This window comes from Thalassophryne amazonica, chromosome 10, assembly GCF_902500255.1.
Source record: "Thalassophryne amazonica chromosome 10, fThaAma1.1, whole genome shotgun sequence".
NCBI classification, from domain to species: Eukaryota; Metazoa; Chordata; class Actinopteri; order Batrachoidiformes; family Batrachoididae; genus Thalassophryne; species Thalassophryne amazonica.
The window spans coordinates 65,381,477-65,403,936 of record NC_047112.1 but is presented as its reverse complement, the minus strand read 5'-3'; the positions used below and the strand labels follow the sequence as shown (position 1 = coordinate 65,403,936).

Below are 22,460 nucleotides of genomic sequence, written 5' to 3'. Positions count from 1 at the left end.
CCGCAGTCTGACAGCGAAGCGCTCTAATGGGGTAATATGGTACTACGAGGTCCCTAAGATAAGATGGGACCTGATTATTCAAAACCTTATAAGTAAGAAGAAGAATTTTAAATTCTATTCTAGCATTAACAGGAAGCCAATGAAGGGAGGCCAACACGGGTGAGATATGCTCTCTCCTGCTAGTCCCCGTCAGTACTCTAGCTGCAGCATTCTGAACCAACTGAAGGCTTTTTAGGGAACTTTTAGGACAACCTGATAATAATGAATTACAATAGTCCAGCCTAGAGGAAATAAATGCATGAATTAGTTTTTCAGCATCACTCTGAGACAAGACCTTTCTGATTTTAGAGATATTGCGTAAATGCAAAAAGGCAGTCCTACATATTTGTTTAATATGCGCTTTGAATGACATATCCTGATCAAAAATAACTCCAAGATTTCTCACAGTATTACTAGAGATCAGGGAAATGCCATCCAGGGTAACGATCTGGTTAGACACCATGCTTCTAAGATTTGTGGGGCCAAGTACAATAACTTCAGTTTTATCTGAGTTTAAAAGCAGGAAATTAGAGGTCATCCATGTCTTTATGTCTGTAAGACAATCCTGCAGTTTAGCTAATTGGTGTGTATCCTCTGGCTTCATGGATAGATAAAGCTGGGTATCATCTGCGTAACAATGAAAATTTAAGCAATACCGTCTAATAATACTGCCCAAGGGAAGCATGTATAAAGTGAATAAAATTGGTCCTAGCACAGAACCTTGTGGAACTCCATAATTAACTTTAGTCTGTGAAGAAGATTCCCCATTTACATGAACAAACTGTAATCTATTAGACAAATATGATTCAAACCACCGCAGCGCAATGCCTTTAATACCTATGACATGCTCTAATCTCTGTAATAAAATTTTATGGTCAACAGTATCAAAAGCAGCACTGAGGTCCAACAGAACAAGCACAGAGATAAGTCCACTGTCCGAAGCCATAAGAAGATCATTTGTAACCTTCACTAATGCTGTTTCTGTACTATGATGAATTCTAAAACCTGACTGAAACTCTTCAAATAGACCATTCCTCTGCAGGTGATCAGTTAGCTGTTTTACAACTACCCTCTCAAGAATCTTTGAGAGAAAAGGAAGGTTGGAGATTGGCCTATAATTAGCTAAGATAGCTGGGTCAAGTGATGGCTTTTTAAGTAATGGTTTAATTACTGCCACCTTAAAGGCCTGTGGTACATAACCAACTAACAAAGATAGATTGATCATATTTAAGATTGAAGCATTAAATAATGGTAGGACTTCCTTGAGCAGCCTGGCAGGAATGGGGTCTAATAAGCATGTTGATGGTTTGGATGAAGTAACTAATGAAAATAACTCAGACAGAACAATCGGAGAGAAAGAGTCTAACCAAATACCGGCATCACTGAAAGCAGCCAAAGATAACGATACATCTTTGGGATGGTTATGAGTAATTTTTTCTCTAATAGTCAAAATTTTGTTAGCAAAGAAAGTCATGAAGTCATTACTAGTTAAAGTTAATGGAATACTCAGCTCAATAGAGCTCTGACTCTTTGTCAGCCTGGCTACAGTGCTGAAAAGAAACCTGGGGTTGTTCTTATTTTCTTCAATTAGTGATGAGTAGAAAGATGTCCTAGCTTCACGAAGGGCTTTCTTATAGAGCAACAAACTCTTTTTCCAGGCTAAGTGAAGATCTTCTAAATTAGTGAGACGCCATTTCCTCTCCAACTTACGGGTTATCTGCTTTAAGCTACGAGTTTGTGAGTTATACCACGGAGTCAGACACTTCTGATTTAAAGCTCTCTTTTTCAGAGGAGCTACAGCATCCAAAGTTGTCTTCAATGAGGATGTAAAACTATTGACAAGATACTCTAACTCCCTTACAGAGTTTAGGTAGCTACTCTGCTCTGTGTTGGTATATGACATTAGAGAACATAAAGAAGGAATCATATCCTTAAACCTAGTTACAGCGCTTTCTGAAAGACTTCTAGTGTAATGAAACTTATTCCCCACTGCAGGGTAGTCCATCAGGGTAAATGTAAATGTTATTAAAAAATGATCAGACAAAAGGGAGTTTTCAGGGAATACTGTTAAGTCTTCTATTTCCATACCATAAGTCAGAACAAGATCTAAAATATGATTAAAGTGGTGGGTGGACTCATTTACTTTTTGAGCAAAGCCGATAGAGTCTAATAATAGATTAAATGCAGTGTTGAGGCTGTCATTCTCAGCATCTGTGTGGATGTTAAAATCGCCCACTATAATTATCTTATCTGAGCTAAGCACTAAGTCAGACAAAAGGTCTGAAAATTCACAGAGAAACTCACAGTAACGACCAGGTGGACGATAGATAATAACAAATAAAACTGGTTTTTGGGACTTCCAATTTGGATGGACAAGACTAAGAGACAAGCTTTCAAATGAATTAAAGCTCTGTCTAGGTTTTTGATTAATTAATAAGCTGGAATGGAAGATTGCTGCTAATCCTCTGCCCCGGCCCGTGCTACGAGCATTCTGACAGTTAGTGTGACTCGGGGGTGTTGACTCATTTAAACTAACATATTCATCCTGCTGTAACCAAGTTTCTGTTAGGCAGAATAAATCAATACGTTGATCAATTATTATATCATTTACCAACAGGGACTTAGAAGAAAGAGACCTAATGTTTAATAGACCACATTTAACTGTTTTAGTCTGTGGTGCAATTGAAGGTGCTATATTATTTTTTCTTTTTGAATTTTTATGCTTAAATAGATTTTTGCTAGTTATTGGTGGTCTGGGAGCAGGCACCGTCTCTACGGGGATGGGGTAATAAGGGGATGGCAGGGGGAGAGAAGCTGCAGAGAGGTGTATAAGACCACAGCTCTGCCTCCTGGTCCCAACGCTAGACAGTCACAGTTTGGAGGATCCCAAAAAATTGGCCAGATTTCTAGAAATGAGAGCTGCTCCCTCTAAAGTGGGATGGATGCCGTCTCTCCTAACAAGACCAGGTTTTCCCCAGAAGCTTTGCCAATTATCAATGAAGCCCACCTCATTTTTTGGACACCACTCAGACAGCCAGCAATTCAAGGAGAACATGCGGCTAAACATGTCACTCCCGGTCTGATTGGGGAGGGGCCCAGAGAAAACAACAGAGTCTGACATTGTTTTTGCAAAGTTACACACCGATTCAATGTTAATTTTAGTGACCTCCGATTGGCGTAACCGAGTGTCATTACTGCCGACGTGAATTACAATCTTACCAAATTTACGCTTAGCCTTAGCCAGCAATTTCAAATGTCCTTCGATGTCGCCTGCTCTGGCCCCCGGAAGACAATTGACAATGGTTGCTGGTGTCGCTAACTTCACATTTCTCAAAACAGAGTCGCCAATAACTAGAGTTTGATCCTCGGCGAGTGTATCGTCGAGTGGGGAAAAACGGTTAGAGATGTGAACGGGTTGACGGTGTACACGGGGCTTCTGTTTAGGGCTACGCTTCCTCCTCACAGTCACCCAGTCAGCCTGCCTTCCCGACTGCACGGGGTCTGCCAGGGGGGAACTAACGGCAGCTAAGCTACCTTGGTCCGCACCGACTACAGGGGCCTGGCTAGCTGTAGAATTTTCCACGGTGCGGAGCCGAGCATCCAATTCGCCCAGCCTGGCCTCCAAAGCTACGAATAAGCTGCACTTATTACAAGTACCGTTACTGCTAAAAGAGGCCGAGGAATAACTAAACATTTCACACCCAGAGCAGAAAAGTACGGGAGAGACAGGAGAAGCCGCCATGCTAAAACGGCTAAGAGCTAGTAGCTACGCTAAGCTAGCGGATTCCCAAACAGGGAATCCGACACTAGACAGGCTGTGGAGCAGCACAGGTAACGCACGACAACAGTGCTAAAATAAAATAAAAATCCACTAGACAGGCTGTGGAGCAGCACAGGTAACGCACAACAACAGTGCTAAAAAATAAAATAAAATAAAAATAAAAATCCACTGGACAGGCTGTGGAGCAGCACAGGTAACGCACGACAACAGTGCTAAAAAATAAAATAAAATAAAAATAAAAATCCACTAGACAGGCTGTGGAGCAGCACAGGCAACGCACGACAACAGTGCTAAAAAAAATAAAATCAAAATCAAAATCCACTGGACAGGCTGTGGAGCAGCACAGGTAACGCACGACAACGGTGCCAAAACAAAACAAAAAACCACTAGACAGGCTGTGGAGCAGCACAGGTAACACACGACAACAGCGCTAAAATAAAATAAAAATCCACTGGACAGGCTGTGGAGCAGCACAGGTAACGCACGACAACAGCGCTAAAATAAAATAAAAATCCACTAGGCAGGCTGTGGAGCAGCACGACAACAGTGCTAAAAAATAAAATAAAAATAAAAACGAAAGCGTTAGCAAGCTAGTTAGCTTGCCAACGCTGATGAAGGTTAGCTGATAAAAGTGCTCCGTCGCGATGCTTTGACCGTTAGAGGTCTTCTTTAGGCGTTGGAGCATGGTGAAAAAGTAAAAAAAAAGTAAAAAAGTCTTGAAAAAGACTGTTAATTCAAAGAACTCAAACAGCTCAGTTCAAACAGCTAACAGATACAGCAGAACACCGCTGTGCTCCGGAACAGGAAGTGAATTAATGGAGCAACTTTAACTTTTGACCCCTGTACAAACTGAAACTGATCTTTGTAACAATTCTTGCTGCTTTTACCTCATAACTCCATAACATTCAGTCACAGATTGTCCAAACTATACCTTTTTTGGAATCTTTATGATCAGGCAAATAATGTGGTGTAGTTTTCTATTTGATTGGAGCATCTTTTAATTTAGATCAGGGGTGGGCAACTTGTTCCAGAAAGGGCGAAGAGGGTGCAGGTTTTCTTTGCAGCCACTGACTCCACCAGGTGCTTTCACTGATTAACTGATTCCATCTGTTCAAAGTGTTATTTCTGCTCTAAATGTGGATATTTTAACATGGAGCTGAATGGGCACCTGCTTCCTTTTGAAGCCAACCTCAAGTGGCCAGTCAAGAAACTGCAACTTTTCTTCTTCCAGTAGGGCTCCATGTGAGACCATCAAAGCTTACCACGTAGTTGTATGTGGTGTCTTAATTAATGCTGGGTGTGTTTTTGGCTACATTAATTAAATCTGTCATTACATGGGGTTATTGTTCCGGTAACCACGGCAATGCGACGTTCATCAACAGCCAAAATGGAAGAAGCACATGTACCTCATTTGAGATTGTCTCTGTGTGGTAGACAGTTCTCATGATATTGTTGTCTATTCATTGGTGACAAGAAGTGGTTTACTTGCTGCCTCTGTGAGCCAGTGGGTTGAAGAAATAAAACATGACAACTGTTTGTCAGCAAAAACAATTATTAATCATTTTTCATAAAAAGTGCTAAAAATACATAAAAACAGATGATGAGCTGAATGCAGGTACATGCATTTATGATCATGTTCTGCATTTCTACACAAGGACACGAGCCGATGATGAGGCAAAATATGAAACATGCACAGAAGTGCATGAAATCCTTGGAAATGTTTGATCACATGTGAGTCATCACAGCTGTCATCAAACAGAGCAGTCTGAGAGACACCTTAAAGACCAAAACCTCTTGTCTTTTAATTCAGGAAGCTGAGGTTTGTTGCCATGCAACAGATGACAGAAGTGGAGTGCGTGTGCTAATTTAGATGTGATTTTACAGAAGCATTTGGTCTGATGGCATCTGGCATGACATGATACTGAAACAGCAATGATTCAGCTAACTGATCATCTGCAGAGGAATGGTCTATTTGAAGAGTTTCAGTCAGGTTTTAGAATTCATCATAGTACAGAAACAGCATTAGTGAAGGTTACAAATGATCATCTTATGGCCTCGGACAGTGGACTCATCTCTGTGCTTGTTCTGTTAGACCTCAGTGCTGCTTTTGATACTGTTGACCATAAAATGTTATTACAGAGATTAGAGCATGCCATAGGTATTAAAGGCACTGCGCTGCGGTGGTTTGAATCATATTTATCTAATAGATTACAATTTGTTCATGTAAATGGGGAATCTTCTTCACAGACTAAGGTTAATTATGGAGTTCCACAAGGTTCTGTGCTAGGACCAATTTTATTCACTTTATACATGTTTCCCTTAGGCAGTATTATTAGACAGCATTGCTTAAATTTTCATTGTTACGCAGATGATACCCATCTTTATCTATCCATGAAGCCAGAGGACACACACCAATTAGCTAAACTGCAGGATTGTCTTACAGACATAAAGACATGGATGACCTCTAATTTCCTGCTTTTAAACTCAGATAAAACTGAAGTTATTGTACTTGGCCCCACAAATCTTAGAAACATGGTGTCTAACCAGATCCTTACTCTGGATGGCATTACCCTGACCTCTAGTAATACTGTGAGAAATCTTGGAGTCATTTTTGATCAGGATATGTCATTCAATGCGCATATTAAGCAAATATGTAGGACTGCTTTTTTGCATTTGCGCAATATCTCTAAAATTAGAAAGGTCTTGTCTCAGAGTGATGCTGAAAAACTAATTCATGCATTTATTTCCTCTAGGCTGGACTATTGTAATTCATTATTATCAGGTTGTCCTAAAAGTTCCCTGAAAAGCCTTCAGTTAATTCAAAATGCTGCAGCTAGAGTACTGACGGGGACTAGAAGGAGAGAGCATATCTCACCCATATTGGCCTCTCTTCATTGGCTTCCTGTTAGTTCTAGAATAGAATTTAAAATTCTTCTTCTTATTTATAAGGTTTTGAATAATCAGGTCCCATCTTATCTTAGGGACCTCATAGTACCATATCACCCCAATAGAGCGCTTCGCTCTCAGACTGCAGGCTTACTTGTAGTTCCTAGGGTTTGTAAGAGTAGAATGGGAGGCAGAGCCTTCAGCTTTCAGGCTCCTCTCCTGTGGAACCAGCTCCCAATTCAGATCAGGGAGACAGACACCCTCTCTACTTTTAAGATTAGGCTTAAAACTTTCCTTTTTGCTAAAGCTTATAGTTAGGGCTGGATCAGGTGACCCTGAACCATCCCTTAGTTATGCTGCTATAGACTTAGACTGCTGGGGGGTTCCCATGATGCACTGAGTGTTTCTTTCTCTTTTTGCTCTGTATGCACCACTCTGCATTTAATCATTAGTGATCGATCTCTGCTCCCCTGCACAGCATGTCTTTTTCCTGGTTCTCTCCCTCAGCCCCAACCAGTCCCAGCAGAAGACTGCCCCTCCCTGAGCCTGGTTCTGCTGGAGGTTTCTTCCTGTTAAAAGGGAGTTTTTCCTCCCCACTGTCGCCAAGTGCTTGCTCACAGGGGGTCGTTTTGACCGTTGGGGTTTTTACGTAATTATTGTATGGCCTTGCCTTACAATATAAAGCGCCTTGGGGCAGCTGTTTGTTGTGATTTGGCGCTATATAAATAAAATTGATTTTGATTTGATTTGATTCAGTGACCTTAAAGGACAAGTTCACTTTTTTTTTAACATTAAAATGCTCTTAGGAGTTAATCTTCTGAGCACTCTGCCCACCTTTGACATTCAAGTCATATGAGGAAGAAGAATCATTTTCTATGAAATTTACTGAAAAAGGAAATACATCAGTGGGGAACCTGCAGTAGAGTTCTAAATGAACTCAGTGTAGTTATTAGAATGTGCTTTGGCTACACCATGCAAAACTCTTTCTGCAGGGTTTTGTGGATGTGTGACTGTTATTTGAGTTTTTGAACGTGACTGTGGTGAAGCAATTAGGAAACGGCAATTTATTTCTCTGAGTGATATATTTCTGTGCCAAATCAGCCTCAGTGTCACTGATACACCTGCTCCTAATTTTCCATCATCTGTCCAGCATCCACTAACCATCCCTTTGGCACCTCAAAGATCAAGTCAGTTCAGGTCTGGGAGCATTTGCTGGTGCTGTGCATCACTACATTCAGCACACCATAGAACTGCCATGGATCCTGGATGGCAAGCATTCGGGTAGACAACTGATCCGTCCCCACATTTCAACAGGTTTTAATCCATTTGTCTTCATTTTCTGCCCCTTTAAGATGATGTGTTACAAGAGCATAACATGTATTTTCTTTAAGTTATCCTGTTAACAAACAGAATAGGATGGAGTCATTCATTTATCTGTCTAGTTACTTCCTAGTAGTGATGTGCGATACTACAAGATGTGGTATCGATCCAATACCAGGTAAACACAGGGTGAATATTGCTAATACTGATATTTTTTAATAATTAAGGTGGATGCATCATCAAATTGCTAAATCTGAAAGAACTGTCATGATCTTGAAGTGTTTTTGTGATTTTGTCCTTTGGATTATTAATTAGTTAAAACGCAGGCCAGGATTTGGGCAAAGTTTATAGGTAAATAGAAAATACCGCATTATCACAATAAAACTTTTTGTTCAAAAACAATAGAACAGAAACACATTGTCATGTCTGGAATTTTTCCCCAGCCTTTCTGTGTAGAGTTTCCATGTTCTCCCCGTGTCTGTGTGGGTTTCCTCCGGGCACTACAGTTTCCTCCAACATGTTGTGAAAGTGTTGGAACACGGACCCACAACAGGGGGCGCAATGAACGGACAATGGAGAAGGTAAATAACAAGATTTACTTCTGTGAAACAGGCACAATTAATATAACAAACACAATTTGGGGTCGAATCCGCTGGTGTCGTGTGGGCAGGCTCGAAGGTAGGAGACGTCCGTCTCAGTCGAACCGGAACCACCCAGATCTCCTCTGCCACCGAACCCTAGAAATACTGGAACCGCCAAGTCCCGAATCCCCAGGTGGCCACTGCCTCCGCTCGTCGGATCCGGTACTGCTGGCAGGAGAGAGCGACAACACACAGGCGTGGATGACCGCACCCAGTAACGGAGAGGGGAGAAGCCGCCTCCACCTCTTGTCAAAGAACAGCAGGAAGGTGAGTACTTATCCAAAACAGTGAAGCTATCTGTAGTCACCAGTCCTGAAAAGGTTTAATAGGTTTAGCTGGTTAATATATATAAATGCAGAGAATACTACCTTAGTCTTAGGCGATATCTCGGCACTGAGGTGGAGACGCCGTCCTCCTGATATACCTCTGTGCTGAGTGGAACAGCTGTGTCTGGTGATGGGTGACAGCTGTCACCCAGGCTACTCCCATGATGCGGCAGCGCCCTCTGGTGCCTGGAGCCCGCACTCCAGGCAGGGCGCCCTCTGGTGGTGGTGGGCCAGCAGTACCTCCTCTTCAGCGGCCCACACAACAGGACCCCCCCCTCAACGGGCGCCTCCTGGCGCACGACCGGGCTTGTCCGGATGGCGACGGTAGAAGTCGGCCAGGAGGGCCGGGTCCAGGATGAAGCCCTTCTTCACCCAGGAGCGCTCCTCGGGTCCGTACCCCTCCCAGTCCACCAGATACTGAAAACCCCGGCCCATCCGACGGACATCAAGGAGCCGGCGGACAGTCCAAGCCGGCGCCCCATCAATGATCCGGGCAGGAGGCGGCGCCGGACCCGGGGTGCAGAGGGGTGAGGTGTGAAGAGGCTTGATCCGGGAAACATGAAAAACTGGATGTATCCGCAGTGAGGCCGGAAGCTGGAGCCTCATTGCGGCGGGGTTGACGACTTTGAGGATCTTATACGGTCCGATGTACCGTTCCTGGAGTTTTGGTGAGTCGACCTGTAGAGGAATGTCCTTGGTGGACAACCAGACCTCCTGCCCAGGACGATACTTGGGGGCCGGGGCTCGCCGCCGGTCTGCATGTTTCTTCGCCCTCGTCCGGGCCTGCAACAAGGCAGAGCGGGCGGCACGCCACACCCGACGGCACTTCCGTAGGTGGGCCTGGACCGAGGGCACACCGACCTCTCCCTCAACCACCGGAAACAAGGGGGGCTGATACCCCAAGCACACCTCAAACGGGGAGAGGCCGGTGGCTGATGACACTTGGCTGTTGTGGGCGTACTCGATCCAGGCCAGGTGGGTACTCCAGGCCGTCGGGTGCGCGGCTGTCACACAGCGAAGTGTCTGCTCCAGTTCTTGATTCGCCCGCTCTGCCTGCCCGTTGGTCTGGGGGTGGTACCCAGACGAGAGGCTGACCGTGGCCCCCAGTTCCCGGCAGAAACTCCTCCAGACGTGTGAGGTGAACTGGGGACCGCGATCGGAGACGATGTCTGATGGTATGCCATGCAGACGGACGACGTGGTGGACCAGGAGGTCCGCTGTCTCCTGGGCCGTTGGGAGCTTCGGGAGGGCCACGAAGTGGGCCGCCTTGGAGAAACGGTCCACTGGACGGAAACTCACTGCCTGGAACCAAATCAATGGCACATTCATACGGGCGGTGGGGAGGAAGCGTGAGAGCCAGATCCTTGCTGAACACGTCAGCGAGGTCATGGTACTCCGCCGGCACCGCCTTCAGATTGGGCGGGACTCGGACCTCCTCCTTAGCTTGGGAGCCGGGAGGAACCGAGGAACCTAGACACTCCCGATGGCAGGTTTCGCTCCACTGAACCACTACCCCAGACGGCCAATCGATCCGGGGATTGTGCTTTAGCATCCATGGAAACCCCAAAACCACACGGGAGGTGGCCTGAGTCACAAAGAACTCGATCACCTCCCGGTGGTTACCTGACACCACCAGAGTTACTGGAGGTGTCTTATGTGTGATTGGTGGGAGTAAGGAGCCATCTAGCGCCCGAACCTGCACAGGCGAGGTAAGAGCCACCAGAGGGAGCCCTATCTCCCTGGCCCATCTACTGTCAAGCAGATTCCCCTCAGAGCCCGTGTCCACCAGTGCTGGGGCCTTCAGGGTTGAATCCTCAAACAGGATCATGACTGGGAGTCGTGTAGCAATGTGGGTGTGTCCCACGCGAATGTTTTGGCCCACCCCTGGCCCAGTCTCTAGGGGCGGGCGGTTGGCGTTTGACCGCTCAGGGCAGTCTCTCACATGGTGCTCCATTGAACCACAACCAAGACACGCTCCGTGGGTCCATCTCCTCTGTGCATCTGGTGCCCTAAATGTTGCCCTACTCGTGTCCCTAGCTTCGTCAGTAGGGGGAGCTGTGACCCCACGGAGCGCAGGAACAGAGGAGCGTGGGGAGGGCGGAGCTCGATCGGACCCGGAAGGGAGAGGGACGACGCGTGCCTGGCCACGCCCTTCGCCTCGTTCCCGACGGCGTTCTTCTAACCGGTTGTCGAGTCGTATGACTAGATCGATGAGCCCATCTAAATCCCGCGGTTCGTCCTTAGCCACCAGGTGCTCTTTTAGGACCAGTGACAGTCCGTTTACAAAGGCAGCGCGGAGGGCAGTGCTATTCCAGCCGGATCTCGCCGCCGCGATGCGGAAGGCGACTGCATAGGCAGCTGCGCTCCGACGCCCCTGTCTTATTGACAGTAGTGCGGTTGAAGCGGACTCTCCTCTGTTGGGATGATCGAACACCGTTCTGAGCTCCCGTACAAACCCATCGTATGTATGAAGGAGCCGCGAGTGCTGCTCCCAGAGCGCTGTAGCCCAAGCGCGTGCCTCCCCGCGAAGCAGATTTATCACATAAGCTACTTTGCTAGCATCAGTCGCGTACATCACGGGACGCTGTGCGAAGACGAGCGAACACTGCATCAGAAAGTCCGCGCACGTCTCCACACAGCCTCCGTACGGTTCTGGAGGGCTTATGTATGCTTCTGGGGATGGAGGAAGGGACCGTTGAACGACCAGTGGAACGTCACTTTCACACGCAGGGTCCTCGGGAGGGAAAGCCGCAGCGGCGCCCGAAGGGCGCGCCTCCACTTGTGCGGCGAGAGCCTCCACCCTGCGGTTTAGGAGAACGTACTGCTCGGTCATTAAATCGATCCGAGAGGTGAAAGCGGTGAGGATCCGCTGCAACTCACCGAGTACCCCTCCCGGAGCCTCCGCCGCGCCTTGGTCTTCCATTGGCCGTTCAACAGCCGGTTGACGCCCCTCGGGGTCCATGACGCTGGCCGAGATATCCTGTTGTGAAAGTGTTGGAACACGGACCCACAACAGGGGGCGCAATGAACGGACAATGGAGAAGGTAAATAACAAGATTTACTTCTGTGAAACAGGCACAATTAATATAACAAACACAATTTGGGGTCGAATCCGCTGGTGTCGTGTGGGCAGGCTCGAAGGTAGGAGACGTCCGTCTCAGACGAACCGGAACCACCCAGATCTCCTCTGCCACCGAACCCTGGAAATACTGGAACCGCCAAGTCCCGAATCCCCAGGTGGCCACTGCCTCCGCTCGTCGGATCCGGTACTGCTGGCAGGAGAGAGCGACAACACACAGGCGTGGATGACCGCACCCAGTAACGGAGAGGGGAGAAGCCGCCTCCACCTCTTGTCAAAGAACAGCAGGAAGGTGAGTACTTATCCAAAACAGTGAAGCTATCTGTAGTCACCAGTCCTGAAAAGGTTTAATAGGTTTAGCTGGTTAATATATATAAATGCAGAGAATACTACCTTAGTCTTAGGCGATATCTCGGCACTGAGGTGGAGACGCCGTCCTCCTGATATACCTCTGTGCTGAGTGGAACAGCTGTGTCTGGTGATGGGTGACAGCTGTCACCCAGGCTACTCCCATGATGCGGCAGCGCCCTCTGGTGCCTGGAGCCCGCACTCCAGGCAGGGCGCCCTCTGGTGGTGGTGGGCCAGCAGTACCTCCTCTTCAGCGGCCCACACAACACCACAATCAAAATCATGCTTATTTAGGGTCTGCTCCTTTCTCTGCCCCTGACCAAGGCAGCGTTTCTACATCTGGAGTTGGTCCCCGGGCACTGGACTGTGGCAGCCCACTAATCCTAGTGGCTGGATTGGGTCTAACTGTATTTAGGACGGGTTAAATGCAGAGGACAAATTTTGTTGTATGTATATATGTGCAATGACAATAAAGGCTCTATTTTCTGCATTCTCTTTTCTCGCTAATGGTACTTTTTCTGTAAACTTCAGCTGAACACAGCGTCTACCTTTGTTGTTCACTGTTTAGAAAAAAACTGTGTTCAATGGTTCTGCTAACAGCAAACAACCATGTTGGCAACTCACTCACTGACTATGTTTACATGCAGCCAATAACCCTTTCATAACCAGAATATTAGCAATAACCCGGTTGCGCACGGTCATGTAAACACCCGCAAAAACCCGAATATGCTCAAATTCCGTTTTTTAAAAACCCGAATATGACCCCTGAGTTACTCCTTTTCTAACCCGAATATCAGGTCATATAAACGCGCATCGGAATATCCCCATAGAAAGGAACATTATTTTGTGTTCTGTGCATGTCCTATCCGCAAGGAATCTTGGTCTTTTGAGTACGGTAACTACTTGTATGCAGCGTGCGCAACCCACCGGACACCACAGAAGCAGAGGTAAACAAGTATGGCGAAATCCAGATGCGGCAGCACAGCACCACACTTTTGGAGCGAGGAGGAAACCGAGTACTTCATTAGTATTGTGAAAGACATGAATATAATGTCTTTTATTGACGGTAGAAAGTACCAAGATAGCGAAATTTCCAATTAGGTGACCGAAAAGTTACACGAAGCAGGATTTGCATGAACGCCAGACCAAATAAAGCACCGGTGGAAGACGTGCGTCACTGTTTAGATGGGGATATTCCAAATGATACCAATGACCATGTATACCCTCCTAAGACCCAGAGGTTCTCATGAAACAAAACTTAGTATAAAGACTAGACAACCAAAAATGTCATCCCACATATGTGGATGCCAGGTCCTAGGAGGATACAGGAGTAACTCTGTCTGCTTAAGCATGTAAATGGGTTATTCCCAATGATTCAGAAACCGGAATATTGACCTTATCCTGAAAATTAATGGCATGTAAACGTAGCCAATCACTCATCTTCAACCACTTATCCAAGATCAGGTTGCACGTATGCAAGCAACTACTTATTTGTTTGCTAGCTTAGCACAGATGCACACAACATATTTTATGTTAGGCCTGTGTGTACCATTAATAAATATGTAAAATAAGAAAGGGTGGAAGTAGTATATTCAAACAAAATACACTTAGGCTTTCAGCTTGGGACTCCAACGAGGGCGGTTGCATCTCCTCCACTCTCCCTTATCTCTGTTCTCTGCTTTAACCTTCAAGTCCCTACTTCACCAGACTATGTATTCCTCAAATTATATTGGATTCTGGATCTATTGGACTACTATTGGATTAACCATGGAATTGATCAGCTGGTCTCTGAACGCTATTGACACCATTTTTTCTACAAGAAGGTCAGGACCGGGGGATCCTACCTGCCCAGATGGAACGTATCCTTCTGGCTATGTTCTCGACTCCTGGAGTTCCTTGTGTGTGGCATGCTTTGCACCTTTTTCCGTTGAGAACGTCGAGGATTTATTCATTTTTGGTCTTATGGTAGGTGTGTTTGATGTGTGACATTTTACAGTTCATGTCGGTGTCTTGGTGGTTGGGTTGTGGTCTGAGGCTCGCAGGTGATTCCTGAGCACATCTCAGTCAAGTAGAAGATCATACTGACTCACAACATCTATTTTAGCTCATGAGCCATTAGCACTACAGCTATGATGATGATGATCATCAGTTTGTCTTGACATGCCATTGAAATTTTCAGCACAAAACTCTTGGAAATTGTTGAACAACTGAATACACTCACTTAAATTAAGGGTAATGGGGGACTGGAGCCTATCCCAGCAGTCATAGGGCATGAGGCTGGACAGGACGCCAGTCTGTCACAGGGTCACATATAGACAAACAAACACATTCACACACACGCGCACCTATGGACAATTTAAAGTTTCCCATCCACCTAACCTGCATGTCTTTGGATATGGGAGGAAGCCGGAGCACCCGGAGAGAAGCCACGCAAACACAGGGAGAACATGCAAACTCCTGACAGAAAGGCCACAGGTGGGAATCAATCCCATGACCTTCTTGGTGTGAGGCAACGGTGATAACTACCAAGCTCCCATGCTGCCCTCAACAACTGAATATTAATATATAATTCTTTAATATTACAAGCACTATAGTGCACAAACAGATGTTGTGCTGAGTGTAGCCTTCAAATATGAAATTCAAAAACGGTTCACTTGTTTTTAATATGGTTCAACAGAAGAGGACGCAAATGAAATGGAACAGTTGGAAACATTTGTTGTAAAACACTTGTTGAGGTACCAGGATGCCATTTAGCACAAGTCATGACGTCTTTCTTTTGATTCAGACTCAACTGTTTTCAAACATAGGAATTACAAAGATTTTGCAACATTTCAGACCAGGGTTTGTCATCACTAATTCACAGTAGTGATGAAAAGTTTTATCATCCCGAGCGACACATTTTTTTTCCATAAATGGACAGCATTAAAAGGACTGCATTTATGTAGCGCTTTTCCATCTGCATCAGACGCTTTACAATTATGCCTCACATTCACCCCGATGTCAAGGTGCTGCCATACAAGGCGCTCCATGTTTGCTTTCCCTGTCTGTTATATATGGCCACATAGTAGGCATCGTGTGTTCCCCCTCCATTGATTGCTTGTTAGCTTGGCGGAGCGCCTCATGTTTTTCCCTGTGGTTACTGTGGTACTAGCTCTAGTGGTACTAGATCAAAATGCTACTGCATTAACAAACACGACTAAAACATTGACATTCTAGTGCAGCAGATAACCGAAGCAATCTTTCAAATGGTGGTAGGAGCACCAAATTCGGCACAAATACTCCTTACTTACTTACTTACTCCTTAATTAACCCCCACTTGGCCACCTATTGAAAAATCAAGTGGATAGTCTGCTTTTTCAAAAGATTAATGTCTAAGGTGTATTTGTGCCGAATTTGGTGCTTGTACCACCGTTTGAAAGATTCCTCTGTAAATATCTTGTTATCCGCTGCACTATGCGGGTTGTTAATTAACTAATCCCAAACTATTAGAGCACAAGAGCACATGGATGTTTGGAAATTAGGGTGTATTCATTGGCTATGCCCAGTGGTGCTATATATCAACATTAATTTCAGTAACATAATCACATAAACCTATTCCAAACCTCCATGTTTTTATAGCACTGTAAAACCACTAAAATGTATTTTGTTGCTGTAAAATATCTCCAACAAGGGTATTTTGAACTTGAGGTAGTTATTGCTGCTAATGTTTATTATCCATTAAATTTAATATTCACATGCCTATCAATATTTCATCAACTGTTTTATTTTCCAACAAATTTAGTCTCAGAAATAATAGAGTAACTTTGAACAAAGTAATTAACACACAGTGACACCCGTAACACGTTACTTAGTAACACGTAACTCTAATCTGTCCGCTTTTTTTCAGGACTAGTAATCTAATGCGTTAATATTTCCAAATCAGTAATTTACTTCTCCAAGTCACTGTGCATTACTATTATTTTTGTATTGCGGGTTGATCACAGCATAACTCCTGTGGGCAGGCAGAGGTCAGTGTTCGGCTGAACTACCCACTTCGGTTATGTGCAGCAGCTCCGAGTTGAAGAAAAAAAAAAAACAGTTGTCATCTTTCAAAGTGCGGTGGCGACAGCAGTCCAGCACACCTGCACTGAGCTTTACAAAGATATTTTTACACTTTCCCACCCCCTTTATTTAAAACTCTGAGTTGCTTTGTGTGTCCTCGTTAAAAAACAGCTGTCCGTGAACCGTAGCAACTAATACTAACGCTTTTTTCCATCCAAACACACCTAATTAGTCTCTTTCTGAGGACAACACTGACAAAACCTTCTTACCTAAATGTTATCCATCGTGCTCAGATGCCAAAGCAGGGGTGAATCCAGGCAACAATGGGGTGTGGTGGAGGGAGGGACGCGGCCTCCACAATACCCCAAGATAAAAGCTCCACTTTTGAAGACATTTTTTTACTACTACTTAATAATAATAATAATAATAATAATAATAATAATAATAATAATAATAATAATAATAATAATAATAATTCCAACAACTAAAATATTTAGAAAGAATTTAAATGTTAGAAAGAATTTAATAGTTTCATTTATAAACAATATAGGTTAAAAATTGTAAGTTTTACCATTACAGTGCTGTCAACATTTAAATATGAGGTCAAGAAAGATGTCTTTATTTTATTTTTATGTAAAAAGCTGTGTATGTTCATTGAAGTCAAGAAAGGGCGACTATAAAATGACTATTGGCAAAACTGGTTATAATTTTCATGTTGAGGTGGCAGGGGGTGGTGTTGGCAGCTGCTGAAAGTAAATAAAGTAACTAGTGATCTAACTTAGTTACTTTTAAAACTGAGTAATCAGGAAAATAACTAAGTTACTTTTTCAAGGAATAATCAGTAATTGCATTACTTTTTCAAAGTAACTGTAGCAACACTGCCCACACAGGCAACCTCCATAATAAACACTCTATAACCTATCAGAATAACAAACATATACTTTCAAAAATACTTCTACAAAACCCAGAAGGCATTTTCTATGGACACTGCAGAATATTTTGGTAGTTGAGGTGTTGTCATTTCTTGACATTGAAAATCTAGTCAATATGTACAGTGGGGAAAATAAGTATTTGACCCCTCGTCAGTTTTGCAGGTTTTCCCACCTACAAAGAATGGAGAGGTCTGTAATTTTTATCGTAGGTACACTTCAACTGTGAGAGACAGAATCTAAAAAAAAAAAAAAAAAATCCAGTAAATCACATTGTATGATTTTTAAATAATTAATTTGCATTTTATTGCATAAAAGATTTTCTACTGTGTTCAGGTCTGGAGACTGTCTAGGCCACTCCAGGACCTTGAAATGCTTCTTACGGAGCCCCTCCTTAGTTGCCCTGGCTGTGTGTTTGGGGTCACTGTCGTGCTGGAAGACCCAGCCATGACCCATCTTCAATGCTCTTACTGAGGCAAAGAGGTTGTGTGCCAAAATCTCACAATACATGACCCCATCCATCCTCCCTTCAATACGGTGCAGTCGTCCTGTCCCCTTTGCAGAAGAGCACCCCCAGAGTATGATGTTTCTACCCCCATGCTTCACGGTTGGGATGGTTTTCTTGGGGTTGTTCTCATCCTCCAAACATGGTAAGTGGAGTTGATTCCAAAAAGCTCTATTCTGGTCTCATCTGACCACATGACCTTCTCCCATGCCTCCTCTGGATCATCCAGATGGTCACTGGTGAACTTCAAACGGGCCTGGATGTGTGCTGGCTTGAGCAGGGGGACCTTGCTGCCCTGCAGGATTTTAAACCATGACAGCATCATATGTTACTAATGTAATCTTTGTGACTGTGGTCCCAGCTCTCTTCAGGTCATTGACCAGGTCTTCCGGTGTAGTTCTGAGCTTTCTCAGAATCATCCTTACCCCACAAAGTGAGATCTTGCATGGAATCCCAGACTGAGGGAGATTGACAGTCATCTTGTGTTTCTTCCACTTTCTAATAAATAATCATAACAGTTGTTGCCGTCTACCAAGCTGCTTGCATGTTGTCCTGTAGTCCATCCCAGCCTTGTGCAGGTCTACAGTTTTGTCCCTGGTGTCCATAGACAGCTCTTTGGTCTTGGCCATGGTGGACAGGTTGGAGTGTGATTTATTGAGTGTGTGAACAGGTGTCTTTTTTACAGGTAACAAGTTCAAACAGGTGCAATTAATACAGGTAAAGAGTGCAGAATAAGAGGGCTTCTTAAAGAAAAATGAACAGGTCAGAATTCTTGCTGGTTGGTAGGTGTTCAAATACTTATTTTATGCAATAAAATGCAAATTAATTATTTAAAAATCATACAATGTGATTTTTTTTTTTTTTTTTTTTTTTTTTTTTAGATTCTGTCTCTATTGAAGTGTACCTACAATAAAAATTACAGATGTCTCCATTCTTTGTAGGTGGGAAAACCTGCAAAACTGACAGGGGGTCAAATACTTATTTTCCCCACTGTAAGTCAATATATCAATATATCATTGACAAATTACCAAATAACCATAAACCAGCTAGAAATTTGATTAATGAAGTTATATGATGATGAGATGAATATGAAAATGTGTTATATAAGAGAGAAAGACGAAGGTGGTTGCAAAGATGATAAAATGATCCAAACTGAGTGCCGTACTAGTTGTTTCTGTCTACGGTCTTTGTGATGTTGTTGTCAGCGTGTTGCTCACATCACATTAAATACACAGTGTTATGTATACTGCGCGCGTTGTGCTGAAGGCACATGCTAGATTTATTTTTGACCCTGACCTCATGATGCTTGTGACTGAATTTCAAGAATGACTGATGCTGATCTAAAGCAGCGGTTCAGTTCAAACTTGAAATATCAGATGTCAGACAATGTAAATTTTTATCTGTGCTTGGAAACCCAAGAGTGTGTGGAGGAAGCATTGTGACAGAAGTGACAGGCCTCTCCTGTGGTCGACTCCCCCCCCGTACCTCAGCACTGCTTCTTGTGAAACCCTCCCCGCCTCATACAAAGTAACGGTTCTCTTCCTGACAACGCAGACTCCTGTGTGGGAAAAAAATGCTCTGTGATGTGTTACTGAACTTTGTGTTCTAAACATAACCAAAACAATGTGTCAATAAATCATTTTATGTTTGTGCCTTGAGCTGCGTTCAATAAAGGGGCTGAGATTCAAAAAGAGGAAACAGCTGCTGCCGCTGCATTCTATTTTATCCCTTTTCTCATCAGAACTGACAGTAAAACATTAAATATTGCAATATCACAGCCTGTGACGACTATTAGGAACAGATGCAATGCATCATAAATCATAGTGTGTAATATAATCGACGGTGAATGAGTGAAGTGTTAGAGTCGTGATGCCAAGGTGTGAGTGTGAGACAGAGACAGAGATGCTGTACCATGGTGCCGGAGCTCTTGTTCCTGAGTCAGGTGTCCTCTGTGGAGAGGGTGATGTGTTTGGCCTCTTTAGACTGCAGCCATCTCACAGCAGGAGAGTCACAAGCAGCCGCAAGACATCCACTGCAACATGCAAACCTACTTCCTCAAACTCCCACAGACACAGCGCGTGAAACAAGAACTGCTCTTTGACCCAATCCACACCCGGATGCGCAAAAGTCAGTCACTACTTCTCTGTTGGGGTTGTACTGGAAGTGATCAGGGAAATGGCACACACACACAAAAATAACTGATCAGATGATGATAGTGTGTCATCACTTCCAGTAAAAGCACAATTAGTCAGTGCAGCTCATCATGTCAGCAACAAGCGATGCACACCGTAATTATCTTTGGTCTGTTGCCAAATGATGGTTTTTCAGTTGTGAGCTGCCGGCTCCACCCAGGCTGTGGTCGCTTCTCGTCGTTTGTGTCGACAGAACGCCTGCTGCCACCAGCACTTACAACCCATGTATATTTAGAGTGCGCACCTTTTTTTCTCACACTATTATTTAAATATTTATCACATTTAAAATGTCTTAATCTTTTAGCTTGTAGTGCTTCCATTTCAACTTACCAAGGTTTTTAAATCCCTGTGCAACAAATCACTACTCAAACTCAGATCTCGTTTAATACGATACTTACACACTCGACTGCAAGTCACACCTGTCAAAAAAAAAAAAGCTCTTGAAAAGGAAAAAGCATACATAAGTTGCAGTAGCATATAAATCACACCAGCATGTCACACCTTTTTTTCTGTATTATCGGCTGTTTAATTTGGGATTTTTGTGCATTGTTGTCATGCAGTTTTTATTATTTGCATTTGCTCATTTATAACTGGAAACCGGGTAGAAGACATAATCGAGTTTACATTTAAAGGCACCACAGATTTTGGGGCTGCATAAAAGGGGACTGTGAGATTAAGGACGTTCTCTTGTCTTCCTGGTTGTGACGCACAGCGTTGGCTCGAGAGCAATGTTCTGTGGGTTTTGAGGTAAATCAATCATTATCCTGTTGGTTGCAGGAAATATAGAGGGGGATGCATTTGAGAGGGTTCACTGTGTGTATACGTCGCTGTTCTGTGTAACAAGATGACCGTAGCCGGTGGAAGGTCCTGGAGACCACGGAAGACTGCTTGTGATGGCGCGGTGCACGACCACAGCCGTCGAGTAGGCCCACGTTTAGGGGGCTCGTGTTATTGGTAGGACGTTTATGCTGCATGTAATGAAAGTTGCGCATGTAAAGTTTTCTACAAACGGTGGTCAGTTTCAGAATGCTAACTGTAGGATGTCTGCTGTGTTTTTAAAGAAGAGAGAGCCACTACAGTTATTTATATAATTAGTTATAATATGATGGCAGATGAAGGATTAAAAGCAGAAAACTGTCAAGTCACAGCCTTTTGTATTTGATTTAACAGGTGCATGTCAGGCTGCAGGTCCAAGTCTGGACACTGTTTGAAAAAACTAAGCAGTCTGACTTTTACTCACAGAAATGATTCCTGTCTCACTTTCCACAATTCGGCGAGTGCCAGAGCTGAACTTTAATTTGTATCTCTGCACGTCCAGACTGCTCTGAGTTTTTAATGGAAATACATTGTGATCGGACGGGACAATTTATCCGATGTGAGCAAAAAATCTGCTGTACAAAATCAGTTATAGATGGTGTTTATTACATGGAAAACAATACAAAACTTTGGGACTTTTTTTTTTTTTGCCTGGTGACTGCAAATATCTGGTTTATACAACGATGGCTGAGTTTTACTGTACATGGGACTGAACAATAAATTTACCTCCCTCGCAAAGCTTTGATGATGATGTCGGCTTCCATCCCATATGGCTGACTTTATTTGATCAAATTTTTCTTCTGTTCGGATCTGAAGGGAATCTGTACATCTTGAAGCCCTTGCTGTGACTATTTGTGCATCCAAATGCACAGCAACCCGGCATTTTCAGCGAATAAATAAATAAAATAGCTGGATTTACATGCAGACACATTAACAGTCAATGCTCTTTTTGCCCCAAGATGGCACCATGAGTCACATGACCGATTGTTTTCTACTCGTCATGTCGCCATTCTCTCTAATAAAGGCACTCTAGGCGCTGTGTGTGACTGGCCAATCACAGAGCGTGAAGACAGTCAGTTAGCCAATGAGGATATTCCTTCAGCATGAGCACAGATATTGACGAGTTTTACTCATATCATGCTCGTACTCGTCAAAAATGCTTTATCCGTACCGGATACTTGTCTGAAACGAGTATCCGGCTCAGCTCTAGTTTTAAGGTGTCTGTGTGTGTTTGTAGGCATGTCTTGTTTCCTGGTCTCTCCTACACCTGTTGCACTTCACACCTGTACCTCGTCCTGTTCATTTGTGTTCCCTATTAAGACTGCACTGTTACCTCCCATGTATGGCTGTTTGCAAGTCCATGAGTATTGATTATCCTTGACACCTCCTTGAGTTTTGCTGTTGTATCCACCTTATTCCTGAGGGCGCTGCTGTAGAAGCGATTATGGGTACAACTTCCTGTTAGACACCGGAAGTAGCAGTGAGCCATTGTTTACTAGTGGTTTTCTGTTCCCATACCAGTTTAATTGAAAGTTTATTTTTTTCTTTTCTAAATGC

The 22,460-nt window shown here is 44.0% G+C and overlaps 1 protein-coding gene across 1 annotated transcript in view; it reads right to left on the bottom strand.

The window, feature by feature from the left end:
- The window catches only part of myo1f (myosin IF), an 80,450-nt gene extending 60,363 nt beyond the window's left edge, over positions 1–20,087 (bottom strand). Inside the window, exon 1 of the mRNA XM_034180152.1 lies at positions 19,807–20,087. Coding sequence (XP_034036043.1) covers positions 19,807–19,809 — 3 coding nt within the window. The 5' untranslated portion in view covers positions 19,810–20,087. The remainder of the gene's footprint in view (positions 1–19,806) is intronic.
- Between the last annotated feature and the right edge of the window lie 2,373 nt (positions 20,088–22,460).